Source organism: Lissotriton helveticus, chromosome 11 (assembly GCF_964261635.1).
Source record: "Lissotriton helveticus chromosome 11, aLisHel1.1, whole genome shotgun sequence".
Taxonomy (NCBI): Eukaryota; Metazoa; Chordata; class Amphibia; order Caudata; family Salamandridae; genus Lissotriton; species Lissotriton helveticus.
This window is the reverse complement of record NC_136072.1, coordinates 535,115,343-535,133,235: the sequence shown is the minus strand read 5'-3', so window position 1 is coordinate 535,133,235 and position 17,893 is coordinate 535,115,343. Positions and strand designations below refer to the sequence as shown.

General features: G+C 46.6%; 1 protein-coding gene across 4 annotated transcripts in view; it reads right to left on the bottom strand.

Moving 5' to 3' along the window:
- Positions 1-1,487: 1,487 nt before the first annotated feature.
- Positions 1,488-17,893, bottom strand: part of PLAT (plasminogen activator, tissue type) — a 135,915-nt gene continuing 119,509 nt past the window's right edge. For all 4 annotated transcript variants that reach the window (XM_078666228.1, XM_078666229.1, XM_078666230.1 and 1 more), the window contains one exon: positions 1,488-3,194. In XM_078666228.1, the coding sequence (XP_078522354.1) occupies positions 3,036-3,194 (159 nt within the window). In that variant the 3' untranslated portion in view covers positions 1,488-3,035. The remainder of the gene's footprint in view (positions 3,195-17,893) is intronic.

Genomic DNA, 17,893 nt, shown 5'->3' with positions numbered 1-17,893 from the left:
CAGCATGGAGATTTGCTCAAAAGAAGCTCAATTTTCTGTATTTTTCAGCTCTTAAAAATAAATACACATTGTTTTCTGTCTGTATGTATCTGTAAATATCAGTAAATGTTGGGAGCCTTATTTAGAAGTTATTTTATTCCTCTCATTAAGGGACAGAAACGTCATAAGTACAATTCTTAGTGCATGAGTACTCAAGACAAACACAAAATCCCACCCGGAGCTCCAGATGTCTTGAGTTCATCCCTGACACTGAGACCATCCAACTGGCACTATTAACCCCTGCTATGCTGATGACGGCCCCCGTCCGTCATGCATCACGGTGGGCGTGTGCTGATGACGGCTGGGGGCCGTCATGATCCCGCCCACTCTTAAAAACGGCCGCACAGGCGCAGAATCGCGGCCGCGCCCAAGGGGTTAAAGACCTACTAGTGATGAAACCCTCCTAGCTCATCTTTCCATGCAGACCACATCAGGGCGGAAACTCCGTCCCTCAGATCATACTACCACACACCATGCATGATACAACAATTCGCGTGTGATTGATTCCCTGCAGGATTTTAGGTCCTTCATTTTTTCCAGTCGATGCCTCTTCTTCGATGGATTTGCTTGGCTACTCCTAGATGAGCAATGAGCTTCTCAGTTTACAATTCAATAACTTCTCATCCGTCTTAGCAGCTCGGATCCTTTAGCGATATCTTTGCTCCTACTGACAGCTTTCCATCGTCCGTACGTTTTTCAGGTCTGCCTAGCAACTCTGCTGCTTCAGCGAGCTTCTTGGCTCATTCTGGCAGCCCTCCTGCTTCAGTGAGCGTGTCAACCCTTCTCATTGGGGTATGAATCACTATATAAATATTACAGTGGGTGTGACCCAGAATGCACATTGTGGCCTTGCAAGAGGGAATAGAGTGCTATACTAAACCTTCCCTGCCAAATGAGCTTTCCCCATTCCCAACCCGCTCTCTTGCAGTGAGCTCTACCTAACAGTTCGCTTGCATCGTTCAACTCCTCCATTCCTCATTGCGGGGATCCTTCTTCAAAGAGCTTCTCGCTCCTTTCTGAAACTTCAGTACTGTATTGAGTTTCTCAGCCGCTACCCCTTTAATTCTTCTCCTGTGTAGTCTACTCCGCGTCTCAAGACTGCAGGCATGCAGGGCCTTTGCTTGCTTAGTTTTTGTGTTGTGAGGATCAAAGAAGTGAGTGTGGTGTAATATTGAAGAGGAATGGTCTCTGGGCAGTCGTTTGCGGAGCCGCAGAGTACTGTTGGCTTTGATCACGTGGTCTAAGGGCTTTAATTGGGCAGATATTGAGGACCTGCACTTCTCAGCACTGGTGCAATACTTGTAATGGGAGAGTACTGAAACTTCTCAGTAGCGAGCAGGTACCCGCACATTTCTATTTCTATTTCAAACACTGCATGGTCCCCTGCTACTTTCTTGCTAGAAGGAATAGTGTGCAGAGAGCAAGCATCTCAAATAGTCCACCTTAAAACATTTTTAAAACATTGTCTTTATTAGCATCTCAAACTGAATAATAAGAACAGATAATATTGTAAAGATTTTGCAATAAACATACATTTATTAAAAATTAGATTCAATATAACATAATAAATATAAAATGTGCAAAAGTAAATAACTGGTGCTTTGAACCTGCAGGGCTCCTGGCCTATTATTCTTGTCAATGGAAATGAACTTCGAGGTCGGGGAGGGGTTTGATGTAAGGACAACTATGAATACGAAGAGAGTGTGCAAAACCGGCGGGGGGCGGGGGGGGGTAGGCAGAGGGGGTGGAGACTGGGTATAGGAATATCCATGGTAGGGATGAAGGAAACTCTAAACATGGTTTTGAGGAACACTGAGGGTGCTGACTTGAGAATAAGAGCTGGTAGGGGTTAAAGTGGTGATGACAGTGCAATGAGGTAAGGCACTGTTAGGCCAAAGATGAAAATACCACAGAGCTGGGTGAAGAGCTGTGTGTTATATGTGATTCCCAAGGTGGCATCCATGCCCTGGATAAGGACAGTAAGGAATGTGGCTTGTTGGTTTCTCAGTTGGGTTGGAGGTCACTTTTATTGATGTTGAAAGACCCCAGGGTGTGGGAGGAGGTGTTGGGCAAGGGATACTCAGTAGAGAGGACCCAAGGCCTGGGAGTTAACAAATGAGTAGGGGGGACCACAGCTCACACCGTGGGGACACATTTCTGTGTTGGGTTGCATAGTGTTTGTGGTAGGTTGTAATTACAAACCTCCATCAGTGGAGGGAGACTTAGGTTGGAAGAAACACTGCTTCCGAAGATTGAGGAGTGGAGACCAATGGAGCCTGAGGTGGAAAGTAGGGAGTTTGCAGGTTTAGGGTCACCCAAATAGCCCCAGATCAGAACATTAAAATGCTGCACGCCTGGACATTCAATGTCAGTTAACAGTGTACCAGCGCTTTAGGTTCTCTTTTTAAAAGGTGTTCCACACAGCACCATCAAACAAAGATCATTCATATAGCATTGTCTTTTCTGCGCACCTGAATACATTTTTGAGTTCCTCTTAAGGGGCTGAGGATCAAGACATTCCTCGCGCTCCCTGAAGATTAGTGGTGAAATCCCCTCTAAATTATTTTCCCGGTCAAGATATCTCCTGCTTGCAGCAGGTGTGCTGAGCCCTATATTAAAGAGCCCTAGATCTAGGCATTCGTGCGGTTTGACCCTGCATTGTGGTGCTAATGACTTTGGGTCCTATCACATTTCACTGTGTTTTGTGGTGTGGTTTCTGTCACTGAACCCCGAGTAATGGAAGCAACCTTCAATGTAGTAACAAGTTGACCAGACTGTGATGAAGGTCCCCTTCTCCTTTCTCCTCTTTCTGTCCTTCACAGTTCCTATGCTTTGTTGAACATTGAGAGGCAGCCCAAAGGATTCCTCTGCTAGAAGCCCAGCTTCCACCAGCGGCTAAGGCTCCAAGATCCCCTGGGGCCCCTGGCATCCTCTCAGTGCGTAAGGGGGTGGGGACGAGGTCCGGGACCCCAAGGCAACGAGTCACCTCCTCACGCTCAGAGCTTCATGTTCTCCTGGATCCAGCCCAGATAACGAGTGACGTTGGTGTAGACACCGGGTGTGTCCTTCTGGCCGCAGCCTACGCCCCAGCTGATGATGCCTGTCAGGTACATGCGGTCATTGTGCGGGCACATCAGTGGTCCCCCTGAGTCACCCTGAAAGAAAGACAAAATCTGGTTAGATCACCTGCTACTGCATACCAAAATCTACTCCTTCCCAGCCAACTTCCCGCTTTATGATTAAAAATAGATCTTGGTTCACTTCAAAGATAGTCGTGAGTTCAGGGTCAACCGAATGTCAAACTTAAGTTGCCCACTTTTCGGATGACTTGAAGGTTCGATGAGCTCAGTGTATAATTTCACATCAGGCTATTACAGAGTTTTAACTTATTGTTTTCTGTGTTGGCTTGGGGAAAGGGATGCTTTCTATGCTGACGCATTGTTCCCAGCCTGAGTGACAGTGAAGGAATATCTTGCAAGAGTGATCATGGTGGCTATGCTCATTAGGTGAGTTTATGGGGACAGTTTTGTCAGGAGGGACAGGAGAATTTCAGCCTGACAAGGTGCTACAGTGCACATTTTTGCGATAGGGAAGTGACGCGTAAAGAAAGAGGGGTTAAACATCAATCTTTTGCATTTTATGTTCTGTTTGGAATGTATTAGCCAGGGAATCTGCAAAACTGTTTGCTTTGCATTATTTGCAGTGCTCTGGTGAAGTTTGTAGGGTCTTCGAGTTCTCACAAGGTAAGCGTTATTAGCTCATCTTTTTATTTTTTTACCTTTCCTTCCAGGGGTCTTTTTCGGATTTAAAAAAGCAAACAACTTATGAAGCAATATGTTGCTCTGTTTCTATGTTTTTTTCCTAAACAAAAATCCATAGTCATTCACATGTATGTATTAGCAAATCGGCTCTTAGTGCCTTGCTGTGGCTCAAAACTCGATAAAGTTTGTTGTGTGAAAAAAAAGCAAACAGCAAATATCAGAATCCAAAGAACGCAAAATGGAATATCTAATAATACAGGTGTGATACTTTCAGCCCGTACCGGCTTTTAGGCATCATCACTTTGTAGAGCCGTCGTTTCAGGGGTATACGTCTAAAGAGATCTCATAGAACTGCAAGCCCAAACATGCAATGTGATGTGGCTTACATAGCCTGGAATGGTTAAAAAAGACACACGTGATACGAGTGTGGCATGTATACGGATGGTTATACATTTGTGCCATGGCCGAATCACGGATTTTGAATTACTTCCATATTTAATGTGAGAATGTATTTTTTTAAGTGTTCTGACTTTGACATAAGTCACCTTTGATCAAGTGTTTGCCTTTTAAGCTCAGGTTTTTATTTGTTGTACTTTGCTGCTATTTTCAAACCAAACATAGCTGTGCAATGCCAAGTGACACCATGTATAGCAGGTCTTAATGGTTTGCATTTGCTTTCAAAGCTACTACTCTCTGGGTGATTTGTGAAACTCCCACTTGGGCTATTCGTCAGGCAGCACAGAACTTTCAGGCTTTGTCTATCTCTCGGGCTCACAGAATTCACAGGATCAGACATTGGGTATGAGAGCTGCACCTCACCGAATACATAACATACACGTTCAGGACTCAGACAGTAGAACTATCTCACAGGCTCTCGCCTTTGTTAGCAGATTTATCTATTGGGTTACTCGACCTGACAGTCTGAGGCTCTAGAAAGAAGGATTATACCTCGGGTTACAGACGCCAACAGGCTCTGCGTTAAGGCAGCGGAGCTATCTCTCAACAGTTACAGAACTCTCATTCATGTCTTGCATAGCAGAGTTACCCAGCAAGTTACACAGACACACTGCCTTGACTTTAGACATCAACGCGATCATAAGGTCCTGATTACGAGTTTGGCGGTGTGGGAGAGGGACCGTCATGCCGGCGGCCCACTCCCACACCGCCAAACCTCTGTGCCCGCCAGATTCTTTTTTTTTTGTTACTGGCATGCAGTTCTTTGGTGGTGCCTATGAAATAGGCACCGCAATGGATACATCAAAGACAGTACCTGCATGGCATGGACTGGTGCAGTCCACGCTGTGCAGGTACTGGGGTGTATGCGCACAGGGGGGCATAACATGTGCCCCCCAGCTTGCACCCCATGGCCCTGAGGCACAAGGGGGGCCTGTAGGGTCCACTTGTTTCCTCTCTGCCATGGTTTTCATGGAATAGGAACCGCCATGAAAACGGTAGTGGAGAGGAAACTTGTAATATGCTTAGTGGGATCGTGGCGGTCCTGCCAAGCATATTGCTGCCTCATGACTGCTGCGCCACCACCAGGGATCTCTGATCCCTGACGGTTGCGGCGGTCCGGCCGCCCAAGTTGTAATAGAGTGGTTGTACCGCCAGTGCCGTAGTGGCTGGACCACCTCCACTTCACCCCAGCGAGTCTGGTGGTCCTCGGACCGCTAGAGTCGTAATCAGGCCATTAGTATTTGCTGCAACCAGCAGAGCTATTCTTCGAGTTACAGAACTGAAATCCAGGCCTGGCATAGCAGAGTTACTCATCAAGTTATACAGACTGTACTGTCTTGACTTTAGACAAAATAATACCTACCTCCTGGATTACAAAAATATCAAAGGTATTTGCTGTCGACAGCAGAGCTATCGGATAGCAGATCTGTGTCTCACTCTACACGGAACTAACAGACTTATGCCTCAAACCTATCGCTTGGTCACAAAGAACCAACAGTTTAAGGCATTTGACAGCCGGACCATTGTAACTCCTAGTAGGTGACTGAGTACAAATAACACACATCAACACTGTGAGTGGCTCAGGACCACGCTGAGTGTCAGTATGCACTTAGGAGTCTTCACTTGAAGCCCTGAAGTTGTGTTGCCCTCTGTACTTCATCCTGCAGGGCTATACCACAAGTGACGCACCACTCACATGCGTGAACCTCACATCGCACGACTATCCCTCAGGCTAGCCAGACCTCAAAGGTGTTACCTATTAAACAGCAGAGGTGTATCTGAGGATTCACAAACTTTACAGATCAGGCCCCTATCAGCAGAGATATCCATGAAGTCACACGGAAAGTACATTATTTGGCTTTAGGCAGCACAACTATTTCTCAGGTTAAGTAGAACTCGCGAGTGTTATTTTTAGACAGCAGTTCTCCATCCATCCGGCTGTCGAAAACTTACATATACAGGCCAGACAGCAGAGCTATCTCTCAGTGTTCACATGACTTATGCTTACTAGCCCAAGACAGCATTACTATATCTCATGTGACAGGTCTCAGACAGCAGAGCTATCTCTCATGTTCACATACATTTACTAGCCCAAAACAGCATTACTATACCTAATGTGACATGTTACAAGCTCAGGCCTCAGAGCTATGTCTCAGGTCACACAGATATGGGGCTTTAGGCAGTGCAGCTAGCCCTCTGGCTATATTACTTATCCTACATTGCTGATTAAATGAAACACTTGTAAACCATGCAAGATCCTCCAGATCAAACCCAGTAAAGAGCTTGGACCTTTTCGCTTGGGACGCAAAGCCTTTATTGCTTGTCTGCTTTCCAGTCTGCTGTTTGCCTGAAGGATGGTTCGTCATGGAAATTCACAGTTCAGCGTTGCTTTTTCCTTTTGAGTTCTTGCATTATTTTCAGTTACACAGCAAATCGGTCTCTCCCACGGTGCATTAACACTAACAGCCATATTTATACCAATGTGGTGTTAAACCCTGCAAAATAACCCCAGCACAAACCATAGTTGCCCCAACTGTCAAGTGTTTTCACAGTAAATGCATAACTGTGTGCAAAATGCCACATTATCATGAATCCCTGTGCTGTGCTGGAAAAGGGGTATTTCATTGAATCTTAAAAAGTCTTTTGAGTATGCCCTAGAATCCTTTTCCAATACTTGAGAGATTGAGGGGCTCTGAATTTGCTAAACTCAATCCCCCCCCCACGGGAACTTCAAACCTTACTCAGAGATTCCAGAAGTCGAAAACACCAAAATAAAAAGTGGGGCTTCCTAGGTTTTCTATGCAGCTAAATCTTTACAGAGGCCAAGCAGCTCTGTGGAAGCATCACTGGGCCACATCTGCCTCATCCTGTAGCCTGCTCACTCTATGGCCAGCAGACAGTCCTCTCCAGACCATACTTGATGTAAAATCCATTGCTCCCAAGCGAGTGCCTAGGAGCCTTATCGGAGCAGCCACATTTTGACAAGCTTGACAAGCACACTACTCCTTAATGTGGCAAATCCCAAAAATGTAGGCCGGAACGTCCCCATCCGGTCTCCAAGCTTGAAATGGTATGGCTTAGCTGCTAATTTGAGTTGCCGGGACGGGGGCTTCATCCCTAGTGGGCTGGCCCATGGCTAATGCTTATCACGTGTTGGCTAACCCTAAAGACAATCTTGGTACCAAATATGAAAGTTTCTTTGCTTAGGAGCCCTGTCCTCTTTTACTGTTTATGTCTGTTTTCTCGCACTTCCCTCCTTTTTCCCTCACTCCAAACCAGCCACAAGCTTTGGAGAACTCTGAGGCATATCAACAAGGGGCGGTGATAATATTATCGCCGCTTTAGAGTCCGTTTTTGGACGGAAAGCGGCTATAATATTATCGCATTATCAACAAGGACACCAGGCGCGTGTTTCCTTGCATTAGCGTCCCTTGTCAGCACGCCTCCCATCGCATCGCTAATGAGATGCGAAGGAGGCGTGCCTGACAAAACACCATGGGAAAATATTGCTTCTTCAGCTTTGTGATATCATCAACGAGGGGTAGCGATATTTTAAATCCCGTTAACTATGCCTTAACGTAGGAATTTAACGTCTGTTAAATTTCTGACTAAGGCATAGCTAACATGGGAGGTGGATTATGGTGATACGACCACAGGGTCGTGTCACCAAGGCTATCTCAGTTTTGGGTGCAACATCACTGGTTTTCCAGCGATGTTGGCTCATTTCTCTGGAATATTATCGCCCTGGAGTAACACGTTGTTGATAACACGGTAACCAGGCGATAAATTCCAGCGATAGACGACGTAAATATAAAAGCGCCAAGCGCACTTTGCGATATTTATCGCCGTCTGTTGCTGATATACCCCTCTTTTCCTCCACTTTTCCGAATGTCTTACTCTCACACCTTTTAGATAAGGTTGTCCTTTTTTATGTACTGAAACGGAGAAGTTGCTATGCGTCTGTACGCAGGTGCTATACGTGTGCATCTGTACGTAGGTGGACATAAAGGGCAAGTCTAGCTATAAAGCAGCAGAGCACTGCATAGAATGTATATTTTTTATAGTGTGCCAAGTACTCCAATATTGACAGTGGAATTCTTATGTTTCACAAATAATGTTTGCGCACTTTTTATTACAGTAGTTGCTATGACTGTATTTCATCTACATTACCCATGGCAGGGCTTTACGTGGGAAAAAAAACTGGGGGTGCTCTACAAGGGGCCGGGCAAACCTCGAAGGGGTGTGGCCTATCTAAGTAGGGGCGTGGTCTAAATAAAGATACCTAGTGTAGGAGTACTCCCTGCTCTGTCAGCTCTAGGACTCCTCAAGGCCAACCCCTCACCCCGCCCCCTCTCTGTGGCAGCCCAGGCTGAGACAGCTTCCCGGCACACACACAGCCGCACCCGAGCACTTCACAGGTCTTTAAAAGACCATTTGCATGTTAATGATTCTTTGTTGTTTTTTCACCCCTTCTAAGAGCCCCTGCATCTCCACACTACCTACTACTGTGCCCACAGGCGTTTTGTTCAACAGTGCAAATGCTCCCTCCTCCCCTTCGTCGCCCCGTGGGTATGCCAGTGGGTGCTTGTCAGCAGGACACTGAATAGGCCCCTCTGTGGCTTTAACACTGGCGGTAAACACGCCGAGAGGCTTGTGGTGTTCCAAACAACTGGACGATGCTGCAGGCCAGCGTCGCAGCGCACAAAATCAGCCTGCTGTTCTCACACTTGCAAAATAGGGCTGTCACATCCTCGTTATGATGCGGTCAAATAAAATGTCCTTCTGTGCAAACACGTTTGTATTATTTTACGTCTAACTTTTGTTTGGCTGGACTTTTACAAGCAAGTTTCCCATGATCAGAAGTAAAGAAGAGATATCAAAATGTAGGCAGTTTCTCACACAAAGTGGTTTAAGCTGCTAAATTATCCCACTTGAGTTACCATGGATCGACACAATGATGCGATGAAAGCACACTACCAAGGAGTTGTGGGCACTCTAGTTGCGCCTCTGATCAAGCTGGTGTGGGGATGCCAGGTGTACTGGGAGCACCTTAGCTTGATTTGCTTAAGCAGTGTGCGCGCATTCTCACCCGAAACACCAACAAAAACTGGGACGTCTGGTCACCCTACCTTTGACCTTTGAGGCCCGAAAATAGAGCCCCCTAGAGACCCGTTTCGAGGCCCCCCCAAAAACTGCGGGTGCTCAGACCCCCACAGACCCCCCCACTTAAAGCCCTGAGCCATGCCTGCCACCCTCGTTCAGCACTCTGATGCGTCCTTTAGTTCACGCTATATAAAACGTTAAAAATAATAAAACAAATACATTGCCGTCAGTAGGTGACTACACACCGAACCTTAATCAGCTCCTGACAGATTTTCGATGTCATTCACCACTTTGAGGCCACCCTAGTAACGTGTGCACTTTACTCGGGGTATGTGCTCTCGATTTACAGATCAGTGTAAATTCGCAGTAAATAACTGGCACAACCAGTATCTTCCTAACTTATTTCATCTTGTGAAGAAGTTTGTCCAACCAATCACAACCACATAAATATTGGCGGTGAAGTTCTGGTAAACAAAGAAGAGCGATTTGAACTCACCGTTCAGTGTGTGTTAGTACTAAAACGGGCACAGAGGAAAATGACATCAGTTTTAGGACTAATTGTTTTTAATAGCCTCTAATTACTCCATTAATGTCCTATCGACGCGTACTGAATCAACGCTCTATGTCGCATATCCTACTAGTTTAGGGCAGTTTTTCTGTTGATTTACTGCCATCTGGTGGTTTGTTTTCAGAAAGCAGTGTATCGGTTTACACTGGATTGCATGCATTTTTCAGCTGGTATTTTTCTTTTGCCTACAAGGGTGTATTCAGTCAATATTTTTTTAGGTCTCGCCTGTCGATGCGCATGCGCATCGAGCAAGGCGAGAGTATTGGGACTTATCCGCTCTTTATCCACACTGCAAGGAATCGTGGCGATTCCTTGCAGTGCACGAGAAATTTAAGCTCAATGCGCATGCGCATTGAGCTTAAATGCGCGTGCACATGCCCCCAGCCGCCTGCCTTGCCTACTCTCTCTCACAGCCTCCCCCAGCTCCGCCCCCTCACTACTTGATTGCACGGCCGCTAGGCCGTGCCTCCCCTACTCTCCTCCCCCCTCCTCCTCTCCTCCCCTGCCTGCCTGCCGCTAGGCCGTGCCTCCCCTACTCTCCTCCCCCCTCCTCCTCTCCTCCCCTGCCTGCCTGCCGCTAGGCCGTGCCTCCCCTACTCTCCTCCCCCCTCCTCCTCTCCTCCCCTGCCTGCCTGCCGTGTCGCATTTCTCCTCCCCCCTCCCCTCTCCTCCGTCCGTCCGTCTTGTTATTTCATGACAACAGGAAGGGGGTCACTCACCCTTCCACATTGCACCAAAGTTCCTGGGGTTCGTCCCGAGGGATTCGTCTATCGCTCTTTCACTGTTATGTAGGTTAGCGGTGTAAGAAAACTCCATGAGTGAGTGTTTACGTCAGATTTAGTTAAAATATTCTTTCAGACAGCGTCCCGTGCCAGGGTCGAAACAGGCATTTATTTAAGCGCCAGTATGCAGGCAAGTGTTTTGCAGTGGTCTCCCTCATGTACTGCTCTTCCCCCTCCGTCATGCTCTGTGTTGCTCTCCCGCATGTACTTCTCGTCCCCCTCCACCATGCTCGGTGTTGCTCTCCCGCATGTACTTCTCTTCCCCCTCTGCCATGCGACATGTTGCTCACCCATGTGCTTCTCCCTCACCGGCCTCAGTGATGCGCTGCTTGACCTGGGCTTTGCCTCTGCCTCAGTAATGCGCTGCTGGAACTCCTGTGCCTCACCTCCTCCAGGTTGCTTTCTTGCCAGTAGTATTCCTTGCCTGCTTCATGTTTCGCTCGTCAGTTTGCTTTATTCCACCCCTCACTGCTCGGTCACCCGTTTGCTTTACAACACCCCCCAGCCCTGCTATGTTGCTTCTGTCCCAGTGGTCTCTCCTGCCAAACCAGTGTTACATTCCCTCACCCACTTAAAAAAATTCACACTTCAACCAATTCAATTCCAATCAGCTCCGCCCCCTCCCCTTCCCGCCGTGTCGCATTTCTCCTCCCCCCTCCCCTCTCTTCCCTCCGTCTTCAGTAGAAATCGTGGCTGTAGAATCAAATAAGCTTTATTGCAAAAAGACTTCCCGTGTCCAAACAATGTTACAATCACTTGAGGTATTGAGGCGAGGATTTGCAAATTGATGCTAACAGCCGAAGAGTCAGTCTTGAAGGATCTGACTGGTACAGGTATTCAGTCTGCACGGCACCCCACCCCCGCATTGTCCAAAGTTGCCAAGTTTTCAGTCTTAAGTGTGACATTTGCACGTTTTCAGTGTGCTCCTGTGTGATATTTCATTGCCTTATAGTCTGTGTCACTTTCTAATGGCGAGTAAAGCGGTTATGTCCGTGTAGAGAAACGTTGCACAGTTATGGTATAGAAATAGTCTTGAAACAATTGCAAACTCTTTAAACGCTTATGCTGTAACACAAATTACTTTCCTTTACGGACATGATCGCCATGAAACAATAGTGGTGTTATTTATAATAATATAGATGTATTTTATTGGTATATCTCCAGTTTGTTTAAACTGTGTGTTATTTTCATAAGCTACATCAGTTCTATTCAGTGATGAAAAATTATCATTCTCAGTATTCATCTGGACATGAAATGCAGCTGTGCAAACTTAAAATAACTCTGTGGGGGTGTGTTCTTGGAGGGGAAGGGGCTCATGCTAAGTATTGCCTGAGAGGCACTTATGCACACATCAAGCCTCTTTACATTCACCCCCAAAATCTTGCTAAACCCTACGATCGTCAGGTTTTTAGGTCTCGCCTCAACCCCTCACCCTCAACCCCTCACTCACCCTCACTCTCACTCATCCTCACTCACCCTCAACCCCTCACCCTCACTCACCCTCACCTCCTCACCCTCACTCACTCACCCTCAACCCCTCACTCACCCTCACTCTCACTCACCCTCACTCAGCCTCAACTACTCCCCCTCACCCTCACTCACCCTCACTCACCCTCACCCTCACTCACCCTCAACACCTCACTCACCCTCACCCACCCTCACCCTCACTCACCTTCAACACCTCACCCTCAACCCCTCACTCACCCTCACTCACCCTCACTCACCCTCACTCACCCTCACTCACCCTCACTCACCCTCACTCACCCTCACCCTCACTCAGCCTCAACTACTCCCCCTCACCCTCACTCACCCTCAACACCTCACCCTAACTCACCCTCACCCTCACTCACCCTCAACACCTCACTCGCCCTCACCCTCACTCACCCTCAACACCTCACCCTCAACGCCTCACCCTCACTCACCCTCACCCTCACTCACCCTCACTCACCCTCACTCTCACTCACCCTCACTCTCACTCACCCTCACTCACCCTCACTCACCCTCACCCTCACTCACCCTCACCCTCACTCACCTTCACCCTCACTCACCCTCAACCCCTCACCCTCACTCACCCCACTCACCCTCAACCCCTCACCCTCAACCCCTCACCCTCCCTCACCCTCATTCACCCTCAACCCCTCACCCTCACTCACCCTCAACCCCTCACCCTCACTCACCCTCAACCCCTCACCCACACTCACCCACACTCACCCCCACTCACCCTCACTCACACTCACACTCACCCACCCTCACTCACCCTCACTCACCCTCACCCTCACTCACCCTCACTCACCCTCACTCACCCTCACTCACCCTCACCCTCACTCACCCTCACTCACCCTCACCCTCACTCACCCTCAACCCCTCACCCTCACTCACCCTCAACCCCTCACCCACCCTCAACCCCTCACCCTCACTCACCCTCAACCCCTCACCCTCAACCCCTCACTCACCCTCACTCACCCTCACCCTCAACCCCTCAGCCTCACCCTCACTCACCCTCAACCCCTCACCCTCACTCACCCTCAACCTCATGCTAAAGATTTACAAAAAAACCCATTAACAATTCTAAAAGCACTAACTCTAATGCTGCGAGACCTATTGCATTTCTAATGCTTGTTTTAACTATTGATAGTTTAAAGAACGCAGTCCGTTGCTTTTTTAATCGCTGGCATTTTTCACTTGTGCCTTTCATGAATAGAACACTAAAGTTATAATAAATCGCTCTATTTCTTTATTATTCGCCATGTAGCGTGAACTGATGAGGTGGATTTGACCTGGCCTCGCCCCCAAAGAGGGCATCTGATGTGTACGTTTTAATGTTTTGGTTCTTGTTAAAGCTAGAAATATGACTGGGACGCTGACAAGCTAGAAATGGGCAGGACCTCCTTCCAGGACAGGCCATCCCAGCCTGGAGATCCCTGCTGGAGGGTCAGAGGTCATAGTGCAGTCAATTGGTGACATGATCGGGGCATTTCGAAACTATTTCTCTGTGGATCAGGGCTGGTCCTGTTAACTACGACACACGTGTATTTGGATTGCCCCAGAGTTTCTAATAGCATAATACTACGCAGTACTGTGGGTGGTGCAGAATAATACTTCTTAGTCTGCATTAATGTCTAATATTAACATATACAATTATAGATGAGTAAGAGTAGATGACGGGGATGTTTTTGACTGAGAAGTTCTAAGTGATATGAAATAGACAAGAGTGAAGCTCAAGTTATTTATGACGTCATTCATAACTTTTTTTACCATCTATAATTTTATGTAAAGTATAGGCCCTAAAATCATCTGCCCCTTCCTTCAGCCACTGCGCAGGATCAGAGGAGTAATGGGGGAGCCATAGATAGGAATATGCTACTTACCAGTATGCATCTGTTCTTGGCATAGAGGGCTGCAGAGTTGTACATTTATGAATAGATCGCCATCTGGTGTTGGGCTCGGATGATTGCACTTGTTTTTCTCTTGGAGAAGTCTTTTGTAGTCACGACACTGATGACTCCTCCCTTAGGTGCTAGTGCACATGGGCATCGGTTCCATCCTTAGATTGTTTTGCCATAGTAGGGTTAGATGGAGTAGTATGATAGAATACAGAAAGAAATGCCCATGTAAGTGTATCTAAATAGGATAATGTTGGAACAGACACAGGTTTCCGGGGAGGCAGGGAGGGCATGTACCACTCTGCAGCCCTCTATGCCAAGAACAGATGCATACTGGTAAGTAGCATATTCCGTTCGAGGCATATGGGCTGCAGATGGTACATTGCTGAATAGATTATACAGCAGTTACCTCCCTAGCGGTGGTCACCAGTGTCCGTTGCAACAGTTTGAAATAAAGCTTTTAGTACAGCCTGGCCCACCCTTGCTTGTTGTGTTGCCTGCACATCAACACAGTAGTGTTTTGTGAAGGTATGCGGTGTACACCAAGTTGCTGCTTTGCATATGTCATCTAGGGGAATGTTTCCTAAGAATGCCATAGATGCCCCTAGTTTACGTGTAGAATGAGCTCTAGGAGGAACAGTTAATGTTCTCTTTGCTTATATGTAACATATTTGTATACATTTTACAATCCACCTGGCAATGCCTGCTTTAGAGATAGGATTGCCCTTATGTGTTGGGGAAAACGCTACAAATAGTTGTTTGGTTTTTCTGAAAGTTTGTATTCTTTCTATGTAATATAATATTGCCCTTTTGACATCTAATGTATGTAGGGCCCTCTCTGCTACCGTCCGTGGTTTTGGAAAAAAGACTGGTAGTTCCACTGGTTGATTGGTGTGGAATGCTGAAATTACTTTAGGCAAGAACTTTGGGTTTGTTCTAAGAACCACTTTATTCTGGTGTAACTGTAGAAATGGTTCTTGTATTGTCAATGCCTGTAATTCACTCATTCTCCTGAGGGAGGTAATGGCTATAAGGAAAGCCACCTTCCATGTAAGAAATTGTATTTCACACCTATGCATAGGTTCAAAAGGTGGTCCCATTAGTCTGGTGAGTACTATGTTGAGATTCCAGACTGGAGAAGGTGGCAGTCTTGGTGGAATAACTATTTTGAGGCCTTCCATGAAAGCTTTAATTGCGGGCACTCTAAACAGGGATAGATGTTGCCTGTTCTGCAGGTATGCTGCTATAGCTGCAAGATGTACTCTAATGGAGGTGTAAGCAAGGTTACATTGCTGTAAGTGTAGTAAGTAGCAAATAATATTTTGTGTTGATGCGTCCAGAGGGTTGATGTTGTTACTATTACAGTATACAGCAAACCTCTTCCACTTTGCTGCATAACATGCTCTGGTGGTGGGACGCCTTGCTTGCTTAAAATTTCCATACAGTTTGGAGGTAAATTTAAGTATCCAAATTCTAAGATCTCAGGAGCCAGATCGCTAGGTTCAGTTGTTTGGGATCTGGGTGCATTATTTCTCCATGGTTCTGTGTAAGGTGCATGGGTAAGATTCTTAATTTTTGATGTGGCACCTGTGAGAGTTGCAGGAGCGTGGTGAACCACGGCTGTCGTGCCCACGTGGGTGCTACTAGTATCATGGTCATTGAATGTTGTTGCAGTTTTCGAACCACAAATGGAATTAGTGGGAGAGGGGGAAAAGCGTACGCAAATTTGTTGGACCAATTTATCCATAATGCATTGCCCTGCGACAGGTGGTGTGGGTACCTGGATGCGAAGCTTTGGCATTTTGCGTTCTGATGAGTGGCAAAGAGATCTATCTCCGGTTGTCCCCATCTTTGAAAGAATGGTTGCAGTATCTGGTTGTGCAGTTCCCATTCGTGTATTTGTTCTGACTCTCTGCTTAAAATGTCTGCTATCTGATTTTGAACTCCTGGTAGGTGTTCGGCTAACAGATAGATGTTTTGAGGAATGGCCCATCTCCAAATGTCCTGCGCTAGTCTGGATAGTTGGAGAGAGTGTGTCCCCCCCCCTGTTTTTGAATATAATACATTGCTGTCATGTTGTCTGTTATGATCAGGACTGCTTTGTTGAGAATCTGCATTTGAAAAGTTTTTAATGCTAAAAACACTGCTAGTAGTTCTAGATGGTTGATGTGCAGTCTTTTTTGCTGTACACTCCATCTTCATTGTACTGTATATTTGTCCATATGAGCTCCCCATCCGGTGAGCGATGCATCCGCTGTTAGCACCACTTGTGGAATTGGTTCTAGGAACGACCGCCCTCTGGAAATGTTTGTTGTGTTCCACCATTTCAGAGAGCGATGTGTGCGGTCGTCTACCAACACCAGATCTGTAATCTGACCTTGAGCCTGATTCCACTGTGTTGCTAGACATTCTTGAAGCGGACGCATTTGTAGTCTGGCATATGGTATTAGCAGTATGCAAGAGGACATCATCCCTAATAACTGCATGAACGCTCGAGCTGTTAGTGAGTGTTGTGGTTGAAATCTTTGAATCAATGTGAGCATTGTTTGAATCCTGACTGGATTGGGGTATACTTAGGCTTTTTTTGTATCTATAGTAGCCCCTAGATATTGTTGAACCTTGTTTGGTTGCAGATGGGTTTTTGTGTAGTTCACCGTAAACCCTAGCTGGTGCAGCAGCTGAATTGTCTTTTGTGTGTTTTGAAGACATTCCTCTTGTGACTTGGCCTTTATTAGCCAGTTGTCCAAGTAAGGGAAGACATGTATTTGTTGTCTTCTTAGGTGTGCTGCAACCACTGCTAGGCTTTTTGTGAACACCCTTGGTGCTGTTGTGACCCCGAACGGAAGGACTTTGAACTGATAATGTTGTCCTTCTACTACAAACCCGAGGTATTTTCTGTGGGCTTTGTGAATTGGGATATGAAAGTAAGCGTCTTTTAGATCCAGTGTAGAAAGAAAGTCCCCTTTCTTCAGTAAAGGAAGTACTTGTTGGAGTGTGACCATATAGAAATGTTCAGAATTTATGTATGCATTGAGAGGTCTTTGGTCCAGTATTGGTCTTAGAGACCCATCTTTTTTGGGAATTAGGAAGTATAGAGAGTATACTCCTGTTCCTTGTTGATGTTGTGGAACCTTCTCTATGGCATGCTTTTGTAGCAGTTATAGTACTTCCTGTTTTAACAATGTCAGATGATCTTGACTCATTGGACGCTGTTTGGGGGGGATGTTTGGTGGGGTAGCCGTGAGTTCTAGGCAATAACCATGTTGGATAATTTGTCTCACCCACCTGTCTGATGTGATGTTTTCCCAGACAGGTAGGAACTGTGATAGTCGTCCCCCGACCGGTGTTACATGGTCTGGGGGGAGCTGTATGAAGTCACTGTTTTGGGGTAGGAGGGTTGCGGCTGTTGTTATTTCCGCGACCTCTACCCTTGTTGTTGTTACCTCTGTAACTGCCTCTAGAATTACCTCTGGGTGATGTTGGTGTAAAAGAGGTTGATTGCTGGCTTGTGCCTGTATTCTTTGATCCGCCTCTATAGGTGGACCTACGAAAGGAACCCCTTTGAGCTGGCTGTTGCAATGCTCCCATTGATTTAGCCGTTTCTGTGTCTTTTTTCATCTTTTCTAATGCCTCATCTGTACTTGAGCCGAAAAGTGTTTTCCCATCAAAAGGCTGGTTCAATAAGGAAGTTTGTAACCTCTTGTTTGAACCCTGAGACTCTGAGCCATGCATGTCTTCTTAACATGATACTGGTGTTTATGGATCTTGCTGCAGTGTCTGCTGCGTCTAAGGCGCACTTAA